Source organism: Tricharina praecox, assembly GCF_024521635.1.
Source record: "Tricharina praecox strain CBS 144465 chromosome Unknown BZA05scaffold_31, whole genome shotgun sequence".
NCBI lineage: Eukaryota > Fungi > Ascomycota > Pezizomycetes > Pezizales > Pyronemataceae > Tricharina > Tricharina praecox.
In genome coordinates, this window is record NW_026250433.1 from 76,519 (window position 1) to 93,563 (window position 17,045).

Below are 17,045 nucleotides of genomic sequence, written 5' to 3' on the forward strand. Positions count from 1 at the left end.
ACTCCTAGCTTCTGTGAAGAGGGACCTCCGAAACTTGTAGGGTACGGTGACTGATCACTGACTGATCGACTCCAGCGTTTCACCTCGGCCTCAGTTTCACCTCGGCTTCAGTTTGTCAAGAATTCCCAGTTACCGGGCCCGGGGGAGGCGCTACTAGTACAAAGGTCGCAAGGCAGCGCCCCTTGATGAACCCGGACCCCGGGTGGGCGGGCGGGCGGGCGGGCGTAATGTGATCCTGGATCCGATCGCGGGCCCACTTGTAACTTGTTTGAGTCGGCTATCTGTCTTCCATCGAATCGAAAATGACTTTTTCCCACAACGAATTCACGAAGTACGGTACATACGGTATGTATGCACGGTAGTAGCGTGGATACACGGACCCGGCTCGCCCGCCCACTCTCGTCTCGCGAAACAGATGTGCGACTGCCACTGCAACTGCGACCTGGGGATTCCGCATGGGTCCGGCAAGTACTTACTCGACAACCGTTGTCGTCGTCGGGATACTGAAGCACCCTAACTAACGTCATATGATTCGATTAATCCTGATGTGTAGAGTATGGAAATTTCCGCTTATTACCGATTCTATCACTCGTTGTGGATCCCAGAATTGCATGTGATCACGGTTCCCGTGAAGTACCGATATATGTCTATACATATACTCGAGTAGTTATCGTACTTCGGCTAAGTCGTCTCGATATGCGTATACATAGGACGCTGACCGGCCGGGCTTATGTACGGGCTACCGTATTATCTCGGATAACCGTTCGGTCAGTTTGAGCTGTTAGCGCTGTTACACACAGGCTTGGCGGGCTTTCTAACTCGTTTACACCGTTGCATGCAGGTTTGAGGCGCTTGGCGCTTAGTCAGTATCATGATCACTAGCGCAAAATTCCCGTGATGTGTCTATTCATGCAGATCATCTAACTTCAGACCGATTCTTTCCAACAGACTTCCCTAACATCATCGTCTTCAGTATCGCTAATATTAGCAAACAGCTCTACAACCACATGCTGCCTACCTACTTCATCCAGTTGCTTGCTTCTCTTGGCTACCAGCTACTAGTTCAACTGGAACGTGCATCTTTTCCCATGCGCGCTGAGAAAGTGACCGCTGAGCCTGCCGAGGATGCGTCCACTGAACCTTCCACGGGCACGCCCACCGAACCTGCACCACTCAACCTGCCGAGAGCGCGCCTGCCGAGAGCGCGCCCCCGCCAAGCCACGCAAGAACGCGTCCACTGAGCCTGGCATGAGTGCGCCCACCAAGTCTGCTGTTGAGGGCGCGTCAACCGAGTTTGTCAAGAGCGTGCCCACTGTGCCTTGTAGACATCTTCGACGAGCGATCAGTCCGATATTTTTGTCTTCATCACTGTCGTTGCCAGGAGCATATTCAGCCGTAGACGTAAGAACAAGAGTTGCGAATTTGATATGACTCTGTCGGCGTGTGCTATTTTCGCAGGAAAGATGACCTTGTTGTTCTCCATAATGGTTTCGTGATTTCTATCGACTTGATTTTTGTAAAGTGTACTGCAATGCTCTACATCTGCCATTCCCACGATGCTTCAAGAGTTTCAGCCGCACTAACCCAATCGACTGATGTTCTTTTGCCGCGCCGGCGCTAACCCGATATACGCTAGTGCGCGCTTCGTTACGCCAAATCCATATCACCCACCGGACGGTTATCCGAGATAATACGGTAGTTAGCTGCAATGGCTAAAGGCTCGAGACTTCATAGCATGCGGACGAGTGTAGCCCATAGTTATCGCCACTGTAGTCAGAACAAGATATTCCGAACCAGTGCATGCAATTACCGTTACCTTTTCGAACGGAGCGTGTGTTTTTGAGCGTGTGAGACCAACAGAACCGCCTCAAAGAGCTGAAGGAAATGTCATCGAGGCAACCCGGTGTCTCCGCAATCAATCCCTAGTGGCCGATCACATATACAGGTATTTCCTTCGACGATGGCACGGCTGCGCGCAACGTTATGTGGGAACGTGATGAACGGGCAGCCGAAGATGAATGCAGCGGCCATTGGAACTGGGGGGCAGGCCTGAACGGAAAGATAATATAAAGATCTTGGCCGACCATGTACTCTACAGGCGGTTGCTGATTTATCCGAATGGTGTACTAGTAATCGGACGTGATACTTTTGCCTATGCGTACTCAGATAGATGTTGAGCCTGGAAGGCTGGAACGCATATAGCCTCTGCGGAGTGTCCAAGTTCCAGCAGTACAATCTCCACACATCAGCGCCTGCCTAGGTCCCAGCCTCGCCGGTGTGTATGTGTTCAACATACATACAACCGCCTGATATCAGCGCCAGAGCTAGCATCGCACGAACCGCATCTCTTCTCATCACCGCTGCTATCACTCGATCGTCCCCGAAGAACCCAGATTTTGTGTGCACATGGGCATCGCCGAGCGGAAGTGCATCCACACTCGCTCATGGGTGGAATCGTGCCCGAGCAAGCAAGCAGCATGAACCATGCGCTTTCCACCAGCCCAGGAGAACCGAGTGGCCAGTGGCAAGACTCAAGAGCTCTCGCTGCTCCCGGTAGCTCTGGTATGATACCCGGTTTAGAGATGATCACGGCGGGCGGTGAAGATTATCTACACATCGTTTCAGTTTCTACTCCGGGTTAGCTTGATGTAGTAACCTGGCTGTCGGAACGTGTCAACTGTCACTTATGAGTCTGGACTCTAGAGTACTTGGGATGGCTACCGAGTGATCGCTACGTATCCCGCTCCATTACTCCCACTCGGTAAACGGAGTGAACTTTCATCCGTTATTCTCTCACCACTGTCACTACCACTTCCAACTCGACTCTCGGGAGGCCAAGAGCCTATATAGTGGTACACATTTCTCGCACAGTAGCTTCTTCTTTCGAACAGCGGGCCGAAGGAACAAAGTATGATATGTACACGCCACAGAGTCAACATCCAAAGTAATCCAAGGCTGCAAGAAATAGGTGCTTGCAGGTAGGTATCCTTATGTACATGGTCTTCTCTCCCTTTTTCAAACCCAATTATCCAGACAACTTTGGAGTGCAGCAGCGCCTCACTCCCAACCGGTACTGCTGTTGTTCACGCCCACTTCCCCAACAGCGCCATGAGTGCTATTCGAATGTAGAGGTTAGTCTCCTAGTTTCCTCCATCAACAGAAGGCGAGAGAACTTACCAGCACCCAACACCATATTCCCGAAAGCGGCAAACACCGTCGCGGTACTTGCGTCTCTCAAGCTATGGCTGAAGAGGAACTCATGTGCCATCAACTCTACCAGTCCAGTATACAGCAGGATGCCAGCACTAATCGAGTCGAAGACGCCATTGACGACCAGTGTCGTCGCGCCCTCAGCGGGATACGTTTCCCTAACGCCCAGTCCTATGGCGATGGCAATGGGCGTGCTGAGTCCGTAGGCGAGCGCCATGATCCACGGGGTGAGGCGCTTCGCGTGCGGCCAGGGGACGGTAGCCAGCCGCGAGCCGAGACCAAGACCTTCAAACATCTGGTGGAACACGAGGACGATGTACAGGGTCTTGAACTCTTCGCCGGACACGGCCAGGGTGAGCCCGATGAACACGCTGTGGAAGATCACGCCGAACTCGAGGATGAACAGCGAGGTTAGCTGTGCGGCGTACGACTCGGTGCTGCTCGCGACTACGGCGGACTCGGGGTCGGCGTGGTCTGGGAGGTGCGAGAGGTGCGGCTCCAGCTCGAAGGTTTGGCTGAAGCGGAGCTGATTGGTGTGGTTGTGCGGTTGGATTGCTGGCGCGGACTTGCCGGTGGTCGTCGAGGAGCCGCCGGAGACTGTGGTTTGGGCGCCGGCTTCGGAGGTGAAGCTGGTGAAGGTTGCGTAGCGCATTGCCATCAGCTCCACGAAGAAGAGGGTAAACACGGACATGAGAGCGATGCCCTGGGTCCATGGGTACTCGGTGATGACGCCGGTGAGACATGGGTTGGTCAATGCTTCACTGGCTGGCGTGAGGAGCTTGCTGGATGTCAGTTGATATACGGGTGAAGGGGAGCCCTGTTGAGAACCGTACATGAATGAAGGCGGTTGCGATGATCACTCCCGAGCCAAAGTACTTTGTGAAGAAGAAGGCCCCCGCCGGAATGTTGAGTCTGCTAGACGTCTTTGCTAAGATGGGGAAGAGGGCACCTGGGAAAATCAGAATCTCGGGGCCGAGAGAGAATAGCCAAGGCGGGGCATAGTGGTTACCGAAACTAGAAGTGATCAGGATCACGAATAGAGCAGACACACGCAGGCCGACGTTGCCATCAAAGCCGTTTCCCGTCTCACAGGCCGGAGCTGCTGTTTCTTCTCCCTCCTCTGCTCGTCGTAGCAGCAGACCCAATGCCTCCGTGAGCGTTGAAGAAGACATGATTAGCGGTATTCGTATTCGGAGTTGGTTCTGAGTTCTCGGATGTCGAGTGAGTTATGTGGGTCGGTCGGAGCGGATTTGATTGAGGTTGAGAGGACGGCGGGGCAGCGTGAACAGAACATGAGTAGAGCGGAGCGGGCTGAGCGGAGAGAAGTGTGAGTGGGTTAAGAAGATGAATAGCCCTACAATATCGTTGTCGAAATTGCGCACAAACATCTACTAGCAAGTACTTTACCTGTGGGGGTTGACCCCTAGGAACCTGGATGGGTTATGGTCATGACCAATATACAATTTACGACCGGCGGTGGCATAAAGACAATGGGTCGTGCATGCGTCGCAGGCGGTGTTGATAATTGGAATCGCGAATCCAAGGAGATCGTTGGCCCCGCAGAACTGCCGCAGTTTTTCGGTATGATTTTGCAGCAGCTGGCAACCGAATGAGGAAGAGTGAGAGTGAGGGAGGGAACCTTGGTGGTTATGTATAGTAGGCTAGTCAGTATGGGCTCGAGTAGAGTACGTATGCCCACCATGTTTTTTTTTGCGGCTTCCTACACACTTCGCTGGCGATGCCGCAGTGCCGCACTCCTGTTCACTGGGTCCGCTCATAACTCGAGATGATTCCTGTCGCCAAAAATCTTCAACTGGTTCTTCGTTGGCGAGTCAAGCGGTTCATCCACCTGGATTTTCAACGGTTCGGGAGGAAGGGGGGTACCCTGATGGCTACTGTAGGCAATAAACGGTCTCTAAGCCCCCACTCTACCCTCGACAGGGTCCGCATCCTTCCCCGTCTTTCGGAAACAAAAGTCAACAAGCCTCGGTAAACCGTGCTGGGGGATGTACATAGAAATAGAAGAAAGAAGTTGTGCAGAATTTCCCAGCCGACGGCCCGGCGTCGTGCGGGCGGGTGGTCAGATCGAAGATGGGCTCTTCTCTTCGAACGCGCGGCATGACGGAGGGGAGCCGGCCATCGAAGTGCCCGTGATAGGTGAGACAGCAGTTGAAAAACATTCAAGTACATGACAGAAGCGTCAATATGATGATATCTTACCTGTCCGTTGGACCTGTGGCGGTCATCTCGACGACGCGTCAGCAAGGTACCGGCACTGGACGGATACGATGTTTCTTTCCAACTTCCAACAGACCAACTTCCAACAGACCAACCAGCCCGAAAATAGAACGGATAGGAACGTTCTCCAAATCTCGAGAAGAAGGAAACCAGCAGAGTTGGTATGTACTGCCCATGCCCAATCCAGCGATCGTATCGACTTGGTGGGATTGGGGTGGATTTGTGGACCGTTGCGAAGGGACATCTCCGTGAGACGAACTCTACCTGGCCACTGATCTTGGATGTTGGATTGTGATGAACGAGTCGAAAGAAAAGAGAAAAGAGAGGTAGTAGGCTAGTGCCTCCCGTCATGACTGACAAAGAAACGAACGACTCGATATTACATTAGACATTGTAGAATACCGAGTGATATCAGACATATCACTCGATTCAGGTAACTATTTATCCGATTCTCCAGTACTAGTATAAGGCCCGAGGACGAGTCGTCGCTCTCGCACATTGACCTTGGCAGTCACCTTGCACCTACAGGCGTATGCAAAAGTATAATAGTTAGTGTTGAGGGTCCGCGAGCAGTGCAGTTGTTGGAACTTGGGGTTACATGCTGCAAATCCACGGCTCCTGCCGGGCCGTTGCATGCTGCATCAAAATCAAGTGCAGAACGAGGACGCGAAAATGTTGGTGGAATGTTTTCGAGTTAGGTATGTATTATTCGTCCCTGCGTGTCCCGCGTCTCATGGCTGGAAGCTTGGGTAAAAGAGTAAGGTTCTGTCCGAGTAGCAGTCTCAGACTCATAGTGCTGTAGATTGAAACGCGGCCAGTAAACCGAAAAGTTGAAACAAAGGCTAAGGCATTCGATAGTGTCGTATTTGTGTCACGCCGGCTATCGCGGTTCTTCTTACGCCGGACCGGAGCGCGATAGCTTGTAACGGTAGGAAATAGGTTTGTGCCTAATAATGTATTCGCTTTCTACCTAAAACAGGGACACCGTCAAACCCAGGTTCGCCAAGTACCAGTTAGAGCCGTACATAGAATTAAAGTATGTAGAGTCGACCCTCGCGGCAGATCATCCGAGGTTTGGATCCGGAGATGTGAGAGTAAGCTTTTCTGAGGACCATCATAGGGCTGTCTTTCAATAAATATAATAGTACAGAGGTACTCGAGAAGGTGCCTCCCCTCCGACAGGCGCAGCAGCGCGAGGTATCAACCCAGGGCTGAGAAGAGGTCGGTGTCTTGTGGCCAGTCGTGTGGGTAATTGTTCGATCGATTGTCTCGGGAGTCGGGAGTCGGGAGTCCAGACGAGTAGTGGAGCGGCGGTGGGTCAGCCATCCGGTAGGTACTCGGGTACACAGGGAGGTATCATATGCAGAAGGAAGCCAACCCTAACCTCCACGCTCCGCACCCCTTCAGCTGGTGAGTTGGCAGACTTCAGCCCGACACACATCCCTCCACCCCATCCCCAGAGACAAAAGTTCTCCTCATCTCGCCACACATCTTTGCGCTCTAACGGACGCCATCCTGCCCCCCGAATTGTCGCATGAACATGCAGAATCTAAATCTCGTTGCACTGACCCTCGTTTCTGCTGCTATCCGAGTTCATGGCTAGTGGCATACCTACGGGTTTCCCTATGCTACCGGTGGGTGCAGTCCAGTCCAGACTCTCGCGGATCCCATTCACCCTTCACGGAAGCGATCACAGCTAGTCGGGGATAATTGCCGCAGAATATTCCAAAGCACGCAACGTCATTCACCACCGCTCGCATTCGAGGATTCGAGCATTCTCTCGCCGGAAACGGTGATCGTTTCCTGAATCCCCACTCCATTCCTAGCGCCGGATCGTCTCCTTGCTTTGTTCTAGCCGTGTTGCCGGGTGCCCGCCGTTACATACATACCGTGCGTTTCGCGGGCTGCAGAGTGGAAATTCCACACCACATACCCAAGTCCATGCCTGCCAGGAAGCCGTCCCACGGCTGCTTCGATCCAGTCACTGCATTGACGATGCCTGTCTCGCATCTGCATCATCCCATCTCGCCTGCCTTTGGCGTCTTTCAAACTTCACAGGGCACCTACGCAGTTACATACTACTACGCTTGCAGATCCCAATGCGCTCCTACCTGTTTTTAGAGTGACGGTACCGGCATGGTAAGTTGTAGTTGCAAGTTGTATGTAACTAACAGCTATGGAGCATGGTTACGTTATCTACGGCCAATGTCTATACTTGGGTGTGGGGATTCGTGTGGCAGCACCCAGCACTGTGCTGGTGCCGTTCCGATCGAGGGTGAGCGTGGCTGAAGCTTGCTCTGTTTGGCGCGATTCGCACTGGACCCCCGGTGGCTTGCTTCAGCTTGAGGAATATCTTTTCCCGTGCCTCCTCCGCCTCCTCCTGAAACTTGCTTTTGCCTCTTTATCACTCCGCCATCCGCCCCTCCCGCTGCCTGCCATCTGTTGTGTTCGAGTCAGATCAACAATAGGTACCACACAAAATGATATCGCCAAAAAACATCAACGGCCGCCGCTCAGCCGTGGTCGTCACCTTGATAATAGTCGGCTACTTCGTCTTCACGCTGCACCGGACCCTCCTGCTCATCCCACGAGAACTCGACATCGACTTCTCGCGCCGCCAACCGCCGCTGCAGCCGTTGCCCAAGCACCCCAGCTCCGCCGGGGGGCTGCTCCCGGCCTCCGTGCTCGCCCCACCGGACACCCTACTCGACCCAACAGACCCGACCTGCGACCCATTCACCGCGGCCTTCGTGACACTCAACCGCAGCAAGCCGATCTTCAGCACGTTCACCTCACTCTCACAGGACTGCAAGCCCTCGAGCTCGAGCTGGTTCGCGCAGCTCAAGCTGAACACCGGCGGCCCGATCGCCGCCCTGCAGAACCGCACGGTCCTGCTCGTCGGCGACAGCGTAGACCGCTTCCTGGTCGACGACATGTGCCACCTGCTCGAGGGCAAGCTTACTATCTACCCAGTGAGCACCTACGCCTCTTCTGCGCCGGACCACCCCACCGGCGCCGGCGGCCTCCCACGTACCTGCCAGATCTCCGGCCCCTCGGGCCTGCAAAATCTCACTCTAGCAAGCTACTTCTTCTACGGCTACGACTCGTTGGATCTGTGGCGCGACAAGACCGCCACCTGGACCTCTCCCGCCAACTTCGCGCCCCGCTGGACCGTCTTCTCGCGCGCATACAGCACACTCTTCCACCCCGGCTCCCTCGCGGGCACGCGGCCGGACCTAGTAATCGCCAACGTGGGCCTATGGGAGCTGGCGCGTTTCGACCGGCTACACGAGCGCGCGCACGCCGGCAGCGACGCGCCGGTAGCGCTCGACGACGGGTTCGTGGACGCGTTCGTCGAGGGGACGGTGGACTTTCTGGCGCGGCTGCGGGCGCTGGTGGGGCCGCAGCCGCAGATACGCTGGCGGCAGATGCATACCCTGTGGAGTGCCGAGGGGAGCTATTTCACCGAGGCCGGGAAAAAGCAGGATAGGCAGAGGTTTAGTCCTGTTAAGGTCGCGGTGTTGAATGTGGCTGCGAGGGAGGCGGTCAATAGGGCGGGGAAGGTGGGTTGGTGGCCGGTGGGGGAAATGGTCTCGCCGTGGCCGGCGGCTTGGTGGCTTAGGGACTCGATTCATCAGAGTGGGACGGTGGGCGCGGTTGTCTGGGGCGGGGGCGTGCTCGAGTATTTGGCCAGGACACCGAGGTAAAGTGGGCTCCGCTGCTGGGTTTGGGTTGGGTTGGGTTGGGTTGGGTTGGCGTTCGTTCGTTCTTATTGGCGTTGCTTTGGCTGTGACTGTACATACTGGGGCCTTTTTTCCGTTTCATACCTACTCTACTTCGGCGAGTGAGTTACATAGACGATACAAACACAAAAAACTCATGTGTATCAAATATCACTCGCGTATTTCCTCTGAAGTCGGGAGTCTGAAGTTGCGGGTCTGTGGGAGTGGATGGTGGGGCTCACGTCGTGCGAGAAAAATAATATGATATGAGGCGTGAACACTGGATGTGGGTGCAGGGTGCAGGGGTGGTTACATATCCACGTCCACAACGCTGCCTGCACATCAGCCCTCAGCTGGGCTTTTTTCGGTGAGGCTGAGACGATAGTATGCTCAGCTTACACCGATGTCATCGATCGTTTGCCGCCGAGTTGCCGAGTGGTCAAATAATGGTATCTAGGTAGTCAACGGCCAGCCTGCATTTTCACCGGAGGTGCACATTCTACTGTAGACTCTAGGTAGAGTGCTTCAAGGCATCATTCTCGACGATCTGGGTATTCAGAAAACTTGCAGTAAACAGAAATTGTAAAACAGAAACAGCAGTAAACAGAACCCCTCCCCCATAGGTAAGTATTGATTGAACTCCCCAACTCCATTGAAACCCGAGCCCCTCAGCCGATCATCCGAACAGCACAACAGCAGCCACCACGGCGCCCATTCCCCAGGCGACAATCTTCCCCGCAAACACGGTACTTCCCACGCCCTGCGATCTATCAGCGCCGGATCTTGCGGAGGCCGTCGTCGCCGTCGCCGGAGTACTAACCGTCGTCCTGCCACTCGCAGTAGTGCCGGTGCCAGTGCCGGTGTCCGTTCCCGTATCCGAAAACCCCGTGTTGTGGTTCCTGCCGCGATCGATGCCGACGCTGATCCACGCAATGATCCCGTCGTTGACGCTGGAGCCCAGCTTGCGCACGTCCATCAGCCCGTCGTAACCCGCCACCGCTGTGCTCGCCGTCCGAAATATCCGGTCGTTGTTGTTGTTGATCAACCGTACAGTGTTGGACGTGTAGGGTGCGACAGCCTCAACTTCGTTCACGAGGTCCATGTCGAAGTATAGCTGCCCGACCATAGGGTTCGTCCCGCCGACGTATGTGCGCTTGTTCCCGTCCGTGCGGACCGAACCGCCGATGTGCGCCATTATGTGGATGTGGATAGCGCGGCCTGTCTATCTATCAGCACCTATTCCATCCCCAACCCCAACCACCAAAAAGCCGGAAACCAACCATCGTAATGCCCCGGAAATATCGTCATGATCTGCGCGACGCCCTCGTCGTTCGTCTCGGCCAGGCCACGCAACCACGTCTCGCCCTCAGTGTTCTCGACAGAGTACCCGCTGTACACGCCCGTAGCATTCGAGTGCCAGAAGTCGATCATCACGTTCGGCAGCACATTGCACGAGTTTGCGTCGAACACCTGCACGTCGAGGAGCAGCGGGACGCCCGCCTGCTGCTCGCGCATGTCCGGCCGGATGAGCTCGCCGGGGAGGTCTGGTATTTACATCAGTCCTCGCTCTCCTCTCTCACAGATCTCGGAGCAGAATGAAAAGGAAAAGAACATACAATAAGGCCCCTGCATACTCTCGGGCGTGAGCACACAAGTCGGAATTCCAGAGAACGGCGAGGCGGTATTAGTTCCGGTAGCGATATTCTTCTGCGTTGGGGTAGCCGCATTCTGTCGTCGTTCCTTGGGATGGCTCTGGCCCTGAAACCTGCGCACGAACTCGTCGCGGCGTTCCTGGCCAGAGTCCAAAGAGCGCTTCGCGAGCGACGACTGGCAGCTGCCGAATGCGCGCCGCGCGAGCAGGTGCGCTTCCGAGCGCTTGTGTAGCGCCTCGGCGGAGAGCGCGGACCCGTGCCCGAGTGCGAGGGAAAGGAGCGAAGCTGCGAAGAGGATGCTCAGGAGCGAAAGGAGGGAATGCATCGTGTGTGGTAACGAGGTGTCTCGGTGTGTGGTAACGAAGCACGGTACTGGGATGAGGACAAGGACGGGGACGGGGACAAGGACGGGGACGGGGACGGGGACGGGAACGGGTGAAATCAAATCCAATCAGTCAGTCAAGCAACGAACTGTCTCCCGGCATGAGGTGGGTGGGTAGGTAGGCAGGCAGAACAAAGAAAGACACCACATAGAAGTGCTTCCGATATATATCCCATTCTATCCCTCGCACCCCTCCACCCCTCCTCCTCCACCAAAATCCCGTCATTCGGCCGCGTAACGGAACATACCTCCCAAGCCATTCCGTTCCCCAGCTGTGCTGCTGGAGCTTGCGCGGCTGCCCAGTGCCAAGTGACAAGTTCTCATTCTCGTTCGTGGGGCTGTGAATGTCATGTATGTGTGTACAGTCTGTACGCATGCGCAGCGGAAGAAAAAACACCGATTGACTGCCCGCCCGCCTGCCTGCCTGCCTGCCTGCCTGCCTGAGTTGCAGTGTAGTGCAGTGAGGGGTTCGTCCGCATGGTACCTAGCCTGTGTTACTGTGTAGGGCTGTTTCTCGACCGAAATAACTCCGCCAGTAGGTAGTTAGTTGTGTAGTAGCGCAGTCACCGGTGACAGTGGCATGGGTGAGACAGGCTACAGCCCCCACAGCCGAACGGAGGATGTGAATGGTGGGATCTTCAATTGTGCTGCCAACATTTCGTGCGTATGTGGCGCGGTCGAGAGAAGGTTGGCGGTGGTACTGGTGGAGGTGTCCGACCTCGACCCAGGAAATCTGACGATACGGTACGGTATGTAGGCAATAGGCAGACAGTGAGTTGGTAGTGTACGAGTACAATACGTCGTATGGAATGATGAATCCAGATTCCGTGTGGCATGGCATGCAGGATTCCAGGCCGGAAATAGACAGCACTTGGCAGTGTTTCGAATACATTTCTCCGCGTCAGTTTCGCGATCGTTTACAAATTACACGTCCAAGTCCATCATCATCCCTCGTTTTCAACCGTCAACGGCCAAACTTGCTTGACAAGTGACAAGTGACAGGCCGACCAGCAGTGCACATTGTTTGGGCTGCACCTTGCAAACCAGCGGTCACAATAACAGTGCACATACCACACAGGGCAGGGGGAGGCCACGAGACTCGGAGCGTGTAGAGTAGTAAAGGTATTCTCGGGAAACAGGTGCAAATATAGATGTGCAAACACACGTACTCTACATATCTGGAATCGAAAATCTTTCAGCTTGTCTCCCGTAATCAGTATGCATGGTATGTAGGCCCCGGACAATCCACAGCCGCTCGTGGCCGTTTACTGGTTGCTGGTTGTCTCCGCTTACTTATGCATAAGTACAGACCAGGTCTGAGTAAAAAGCAGCCGAGTGAGCGGTGATGAAGAAGGTATGGAGACCTCCACCCCGCCGTCTTACTTCAGGCTGACAAAATCGAGCTGACAGGACGGTGTGTAAAGCCGTCAACCCCATTGGCCGTAACGTAGGTCGCGCTCGGCTTATCGTTATCGCCGAGACTGCCGGAGTCGAAGACGGCAATCCTTTCCTAAGCGAGACCCACCTTGACTCCAGAGTCAATTTAGAGTGCTCTATATGTAAACAGGGACAAGGACTTCCAGCTACGTGGTTAGAACATAGGTCTGCTTAGAGGTTCCCTCAATTTACACCGAGATAGCGAGTTGCCGACCAAGCCTCTCCACTGAGTGCCGTGTCAACATCGAATCGAATCTGCCATCATGTCCTCAACCATCTCCAGTCCCCTCGTGCTTCACCACTGTCCTCACCCGCAAAAATGACGACCGGAATCGATTACAATGAAGGTGGGCACTCTACACACGTCGAGTGTTGACAGGCGCTGATCGTGATAGTTGCAAAACACAACACCCGCGCCTCCTGCTGGGTGATAATCCACAACCAAGTTTACGATGTAACGTCGTTCCTCGACTCGCACCCGGGTGGCGCAAACATCATCCTGCGGTACGCCGGGCGCGACGCGACCGCCGAATACGATCCGATCCACCCGCCCGGGACACTCGAGGAGACGCTGTTCGCCAGCCAGATCTTAGGGCCGGTCGACGCCTCCACCATTCCGGTGTCCACGCCCTCGACAACAACCACATCGCAGCAAGCGGCGGAACAAGTCCCTCTGCCGCCACTGCACACGCAGCTCTCGCTCGCCGACTTCGAGAAGAGCGCAAAGAGCGTCCTCTCCCCAAAGGCGTGGGCCTACTACTCCTCCGCCGCGGACGACGAATACACCAAGGCGCACAACAACCGCGTCTTCCGCTCCGTGCTCCTGCGCCCGCGGATCTTCCGCGACGTGCTGTCCGTGGACCTATCCACGACCCTCCTGGGCACGCCCGTGCGCCTCCCGGTGTTCATCTCGCCCGCCGCCCTCGCGCGTCTCGCGCATCCCTCCGGCGAAGCGGGCATCGCCGCGGCCGCAGGCCGCGCCGGGGTGATCCAGTGCGTAAGCAACAACGCGTCTCTGCGACCGGAACAGATCAGCGCCGCCGCCACCGCGCCACTCTGGTTCCAACTCTACGTGCAGACCGACCGCACCATCAGCGAGCGGCTGCTCGCACGGATCTCCGCTCCCACCAGCGGCTACACCGCAATCGTGCTCACGCTCGACGCGCCGACGCCGGGGAAGCGCGAAGCCGACGAGCGGGTCGCGAACGTTGCAGCCGCTACCTCCGCCGCGTCCGGGCGCGGAATCGCCGGCCCCACGCCCTCGCAGGGCGAAGGCCTAGGCCGCGCACTGTTCGCCGGCACGGAGCCGTCGCTCACCTGGACCGACCTCGAGTGGCTCCGCAAGCACACGCACCTCCCCATCATCCTCAAGGGTGTGCAGACGCACGAGGACGCGCTGCTGGCGTGTGCGCCGGCTGCGCGCGCGCTGGGCGTGCGCGGGATTATCCTGTCGAATCATGGGGGTCGCGCCGCCGATACCGCCCCGCCGCCGCTGCTGACGCTATTGGAGATTAGGAGGCATGCGCCCCAGGTGCTGGGGTTGCTCGAGGTTTATATCGATGGCGGGATTAGGCGCGGGACTGATGTGGTGAAGGCGCTGGCACTGGGTGCTAGGGCGGTGGGGATTGGGAGGCCGGCGCTTTTTGGGCTGGCTGGGTATGGGGAACAGGGCGTCGAGAGGGTGATAAAGATTCTCGAGGAGGAGGTCACTACTGCCCTCAGGCTGCTGGGCGTTAATAGTGTCCATGAGGTCGGGAGGAGACATGTTAATGCAGGCTTGCTGGTTAGGGAGATGGATGTGGATGAGGAGGGGGAGGGGCTGTGGGGGTTGAGGGCGAAGCTTTGAGGGGGTGGGGATCGTGTCCGTGGGGTGCTTATAGATACTTAGATAGGGAGAGGAAAATGATATCCTGTATGTAGAAAAGTTTTGTAGCAAATTGGTACCAACATTGTCACTCGTTGGAAGGCGATTATATTTCACCGTTTCATCACTCGCAGGACATTGTTCGTGCATTGGACCCGTATAGGCAGTGATATGCTTATAGAGGTAGATGCAGTGGGGAATGATATCCCGTATGTATGTAGAAAAGTCTGGTAGCAAATTGGTACCAACATTGTCACTCGTCGCGAGGCGATTATATTTCAGTTTCACAATCTCATCACTCGCTGGGCTTTGTCAGTACATTGGGCTGGTATAAGTAAGTAGGTAGTGAGATGAATATAGATGGAGTGAGGAGAGTGATATCCCGTATGTAGAAAAGCTTTGTATGTAGCAAATTGGTGCCAACATTGTCACTCGTCGCGAGGCGAGGCGATTATGTTTTACAATCTTATCACTCGTAGCATTGTCAGTACTACTTGTATACATTGGACCGATAGTAACATTACGATCATATTGCCATGATCTAGATATGTAGGTCGCATGCAACCTAGGTATCTAGATCATGCCAATATCTACCCGTTCACTCCCCCGTTTTCCCGCCCAGCGATTACAGAGGAGATCGGACAACAGAGGCTACCTATTGCAATCGAAGGAGAAGCATGCTTACATGAATACCTACACGAAGCAGAAGCATGAGTACACGAAGCAGAAGGACGGAGAAGATATCGAGAAGGAATGCTGGAAGCCGGAGGAGAACCGACCAGAAACAAGGAGCAGATTTGAAGGAGGAGGAACGGGAGGACAGCAGAAAGGAAACAAGACTGGAAAAAAAAGAAGAGATGCGAATGCCAAAAATAGGAATTTGCATCGCATTGCGCATGCGGAAATTACTATACATAGAAGAGAAGAGAAGATGGGGGGGCAGAAGTAGTTGGAACTTGGAAGGTGGGTTCGCGTAGGCTATCGGGAGATTCTGCTGACTGGTTGGCTGAGGGACGGTGGGTTTTGATAGAGAGGTGCTGTGTGTTAGACTCTGAGGGATCACTCCCTCCCGACAGGTAGGTAGTGCTATCTACCGATGTAGCCTTTTAAACCGTTCCAATAGCTGTTCCCGTGTCGCATCATTCCCGCTGTGCAGTGCATCAGCAGGGTGGAATGTACCTTCTCGGTCGCGGTCGGGGTCGCCGCGTTCCCTCACTCGCCGTTCTCTATCTATCCGCCCGAATCCCCGCCTCTTGCTCGCTCGCTCTCCTTACATCTTCATCAAGAGTCCACTCCTCCTCCTGCGTATCTCGCAGGTAGTTATGTACTATGCAAGCAACGAGGAACCACAGCGCGACCTTCCGGTTGTTTTCGTCGTCCTGAACGCGGATGCTGACGGAGGTGAGAAACGGAAACCGCGCTTTCAACTGCGCGAACGTGTGTTGTATCGACACGGCCCGTTGTAAACTCAAGCTGGTGTTGAACTGCGTCTCGTCTGGAAGGTTCGCTCGGGGTGGAGGGAACGGCGGTATCATGTGCGACGTTGCCACATGGCCAACGTCGCCGATGAGGTATTCCGCGTCTGAAAAACCGCGCTGGCTCGGCGCATATCGCCGTGTGCGAGAAGACACGTGCGGCAGCGTCGTCATGGACAGCAGCACTGGTGGTGTCGCCGGTGTCTCCGGTCCGCAGCCAGATGATCCGCCGGGTATCGTCGCAGATAACGGTCGCATGCAACGCATACTTGGTGTGCTTCGTGTGGTTGAAATAATCATAGGCCCCATGCTGCGGCGGATATTTCAAGACGATGTGGGTACTGTCGATGAAGCCGACAGCATGCTCAAAGATCCCGAGAGATTTCTCGCCGATCCGGCTGCTGGTAGCCTTCCGTTCCTCTTCATTCGGCCATTTGATGAACGTCGCCGTCAACGACCGCAGCGCCTCGAGCACACGGTTGCTATAGAGCGAGATCGTGCCCTCTCCCACACCCAGTGCGGCACTGGAATCCTCGTAACTTGCACCTCCGGGGCGGCCCAGGTAGTACAGAAAGATCGCCAGCTGGTACCGCGGGTGCAGCTGTGGATGCTGCAACCCGTTCTTGAACACCTCATGATTTTCCACGAGACCACACAGGCCTCTAAACTGCTCCGGCATCATACGAAACATCATTCGGAATTTCGCACTGTCGTCGCTCCCGTAGAGCGCATCAAACCACCGATGCACAGCGTTCGCCGGCGGGATCTGCAGGTTGTTCCGTGGTGCCCAATACCGCTTCTGCTGTATTCTGTCACGGATGGCGGCTAGATCTTCGGCGAAATCGTCGGCTGTATCTTCGCTGTCGTTGAAGATTGAGTTGAAAATCCGGGTTCTGCGGATAGACGCGTCGAGCGCTCGGAGGACTTGTTTTTTCCGTGACACGCGAGGCATGATGTTGGTGCTTTGGTGCAGTGTTCGGAATTCAGAAGCTTCTCATATTATATAGGTAGCAACGGCTCATGGACCTATAGAGCTTCATTTTTGCTCTATTCCTATCACGGCAC

The 17,045-nt window shown here is 55.3% G+C and overlaps 5 protein-coding genes across 5 annotated transcripts; 2 read left to right on the forward strand and 3 right to left on the reverse strand.

Annotated features, from left to right (window-relative positions):
* Window positions 1–2,999: 2,999 nt before the first annotated feature.
* BZA05DRAFT_438990 (Zinc/iron permease) lies at window positions 3,000–4,578 on the reverse strand. The gene is made up of 4 exons (XM_051486522.1): window positions 4,220–4,578; window positions 4,044–4,159; window positions 3,178–3,988; window positions 3,000–3,115 (listed from the first exon to the last, which is right to left on the reverse strand). Exons 1-4 carry the CDS (start codon window positions 4,380–4,382, stop codon window positions 3,084–3,086), a joined length of 1,122 nt encoding a protein of 373 aa, XP_051335743.1. The 5' UTR covers window positions 4,383–4,578; the 3' UTR covers window positions 3,000–3,083.
* Window positions 4,579–8,288: 3,710 nt separating this feature from the next.
* BZA05DRAFT_320033 (uncharacterized protein) lies at window positions 8,289–9,155 on the forward strand (the record flags this gene model as incomplete). The annotated part of the gene is made up of 1 exon (XM_051480435.1): window positions 8,289–9,155. A coding segment is annotated over one exon (867 nt), but the record flags the coding sequence as incomplete, so codon positions are not given.
* A 514-nt stretch (window positions 9,156–9,669) lies between these two features.
* On the reverse strand, window positions 9,670–11,609 carry BZA05DRAFT_378846 (putative extracellular dioxygenase). Its single transcript, XM_051481872.1, has 3 exons — window positions 10,787–11,609; window positions 10,451–10,714; window positions 9,670–10,388 (listed from the first exon to the last, which is right to left on the reverse strand). Exons 1-3 carry the CDS (start codon window positions 11,145–11,147, stop codon window positions 9,847–9,849), a joined length of 1,167 nt encoding a protein of 388 aa, XP_051335745.1. The 5' UTR covers window positions 11,148–11,609; the 3' UTR covers window positions 9,670–9,846.
* A 14-nt stretch (window positions 11,610–11,623) lies between these two features.
* Window positions 11,624–14,487, forward strand: BZA05DRAFT_431727 (FMN-dependent dehydrogenase-domain-containing protein; the record flags this gene model as incomplete). Its single annotated transcript, XM_051486198.1, has 3 exons — window positions 11,624–11,788; window positions 12,526–12,558; window positions 13,037–14,487. The coding sequence occupies exons 1-3, from the start codon at window positions 11,785–11,787 to the stop codon at window positions 14,485–14,487; spliced, it is 1,488 nt and encodes a 495-aa protein (XP_051335746.1). The 5' UTR covers window positions 11,624–11,784.
* Window positions 14,488–15,639: 1,152 nt separating this feature from the next.
* BZA05DRAFT_175396 (uncharacterized protein) lies at window positions 15,640–16,977 on the reverse strand. The gene has a single exon (XM_051479245.1). It carries the CDS (start codon window positions 16,930–16,932, stop codon window positions 15,826–15,828), a length of 1,107 nt encoding a protein of 368 aa, XP_051335747.1. The 5' UTR covers window positions 16,933–16,977; the 3' UTR covers window positions 15,640–15,825.
* Window positions 16,978–17,045: the final 68 nt, after the last annotated feature.

Excerpts from the sequence above, each read along its gene's own strand:
- BZA05DRAFT_438990 (XM_051486522.1), bottom strand. The coding sequence starts at position 4,382 with ATGTCTTCTTCAACGCTCACGGAGGCATTGGGTCTGCTGCTACGACGA. Across the intron at positions 4,160-4,219 it reads CCTGATCACTTCTAGTTTCG|GTGCCCTCTTCCCCATCTTA; the intron begins GTAACCACTATG and ends TGATTTTCCCAG. Across the intron at positions 3,989-4,043 it reads TCGCAACCGCCTTCATTCAT|CTCCTCACGCCAGCCAGTGA; the intron begins GTACGGTTCTCA and ends ACATCCAGCAAG.
- BZA05DRAFT_378846 (XM_051481872.1), bottom strand. The coding sequence starts at position 11,147 with ATGCATTCCCTCCTTTCGCTCCTGAGCATCCTCTTCGCAGCTTCGCTC. Across the intron at positions 10,715-10,786 it reads GAGTATGCAGGGGCCTTATT|ACCTCCCCGGCGAGCTCATC; the intron begins GTATGTTCTTTT and ends TGTAAATACCAG. Across the intron at positions 10,389-10,450 it reads ATTTCCGGGGCATTACGATG|GCCGCGCTATCCACATCCAC; the intron begins GTTGGTTTCCGG and ends ATAGATAGACAG.
- BZA05DRAFT_175396 (XM_051479245.1), bottom strand. The coding sequence starts at position 16,932 with ATGCCTCGCGTGTCACGGAAAAAACAAGTCCTCCGAGCGCTCGACGCG.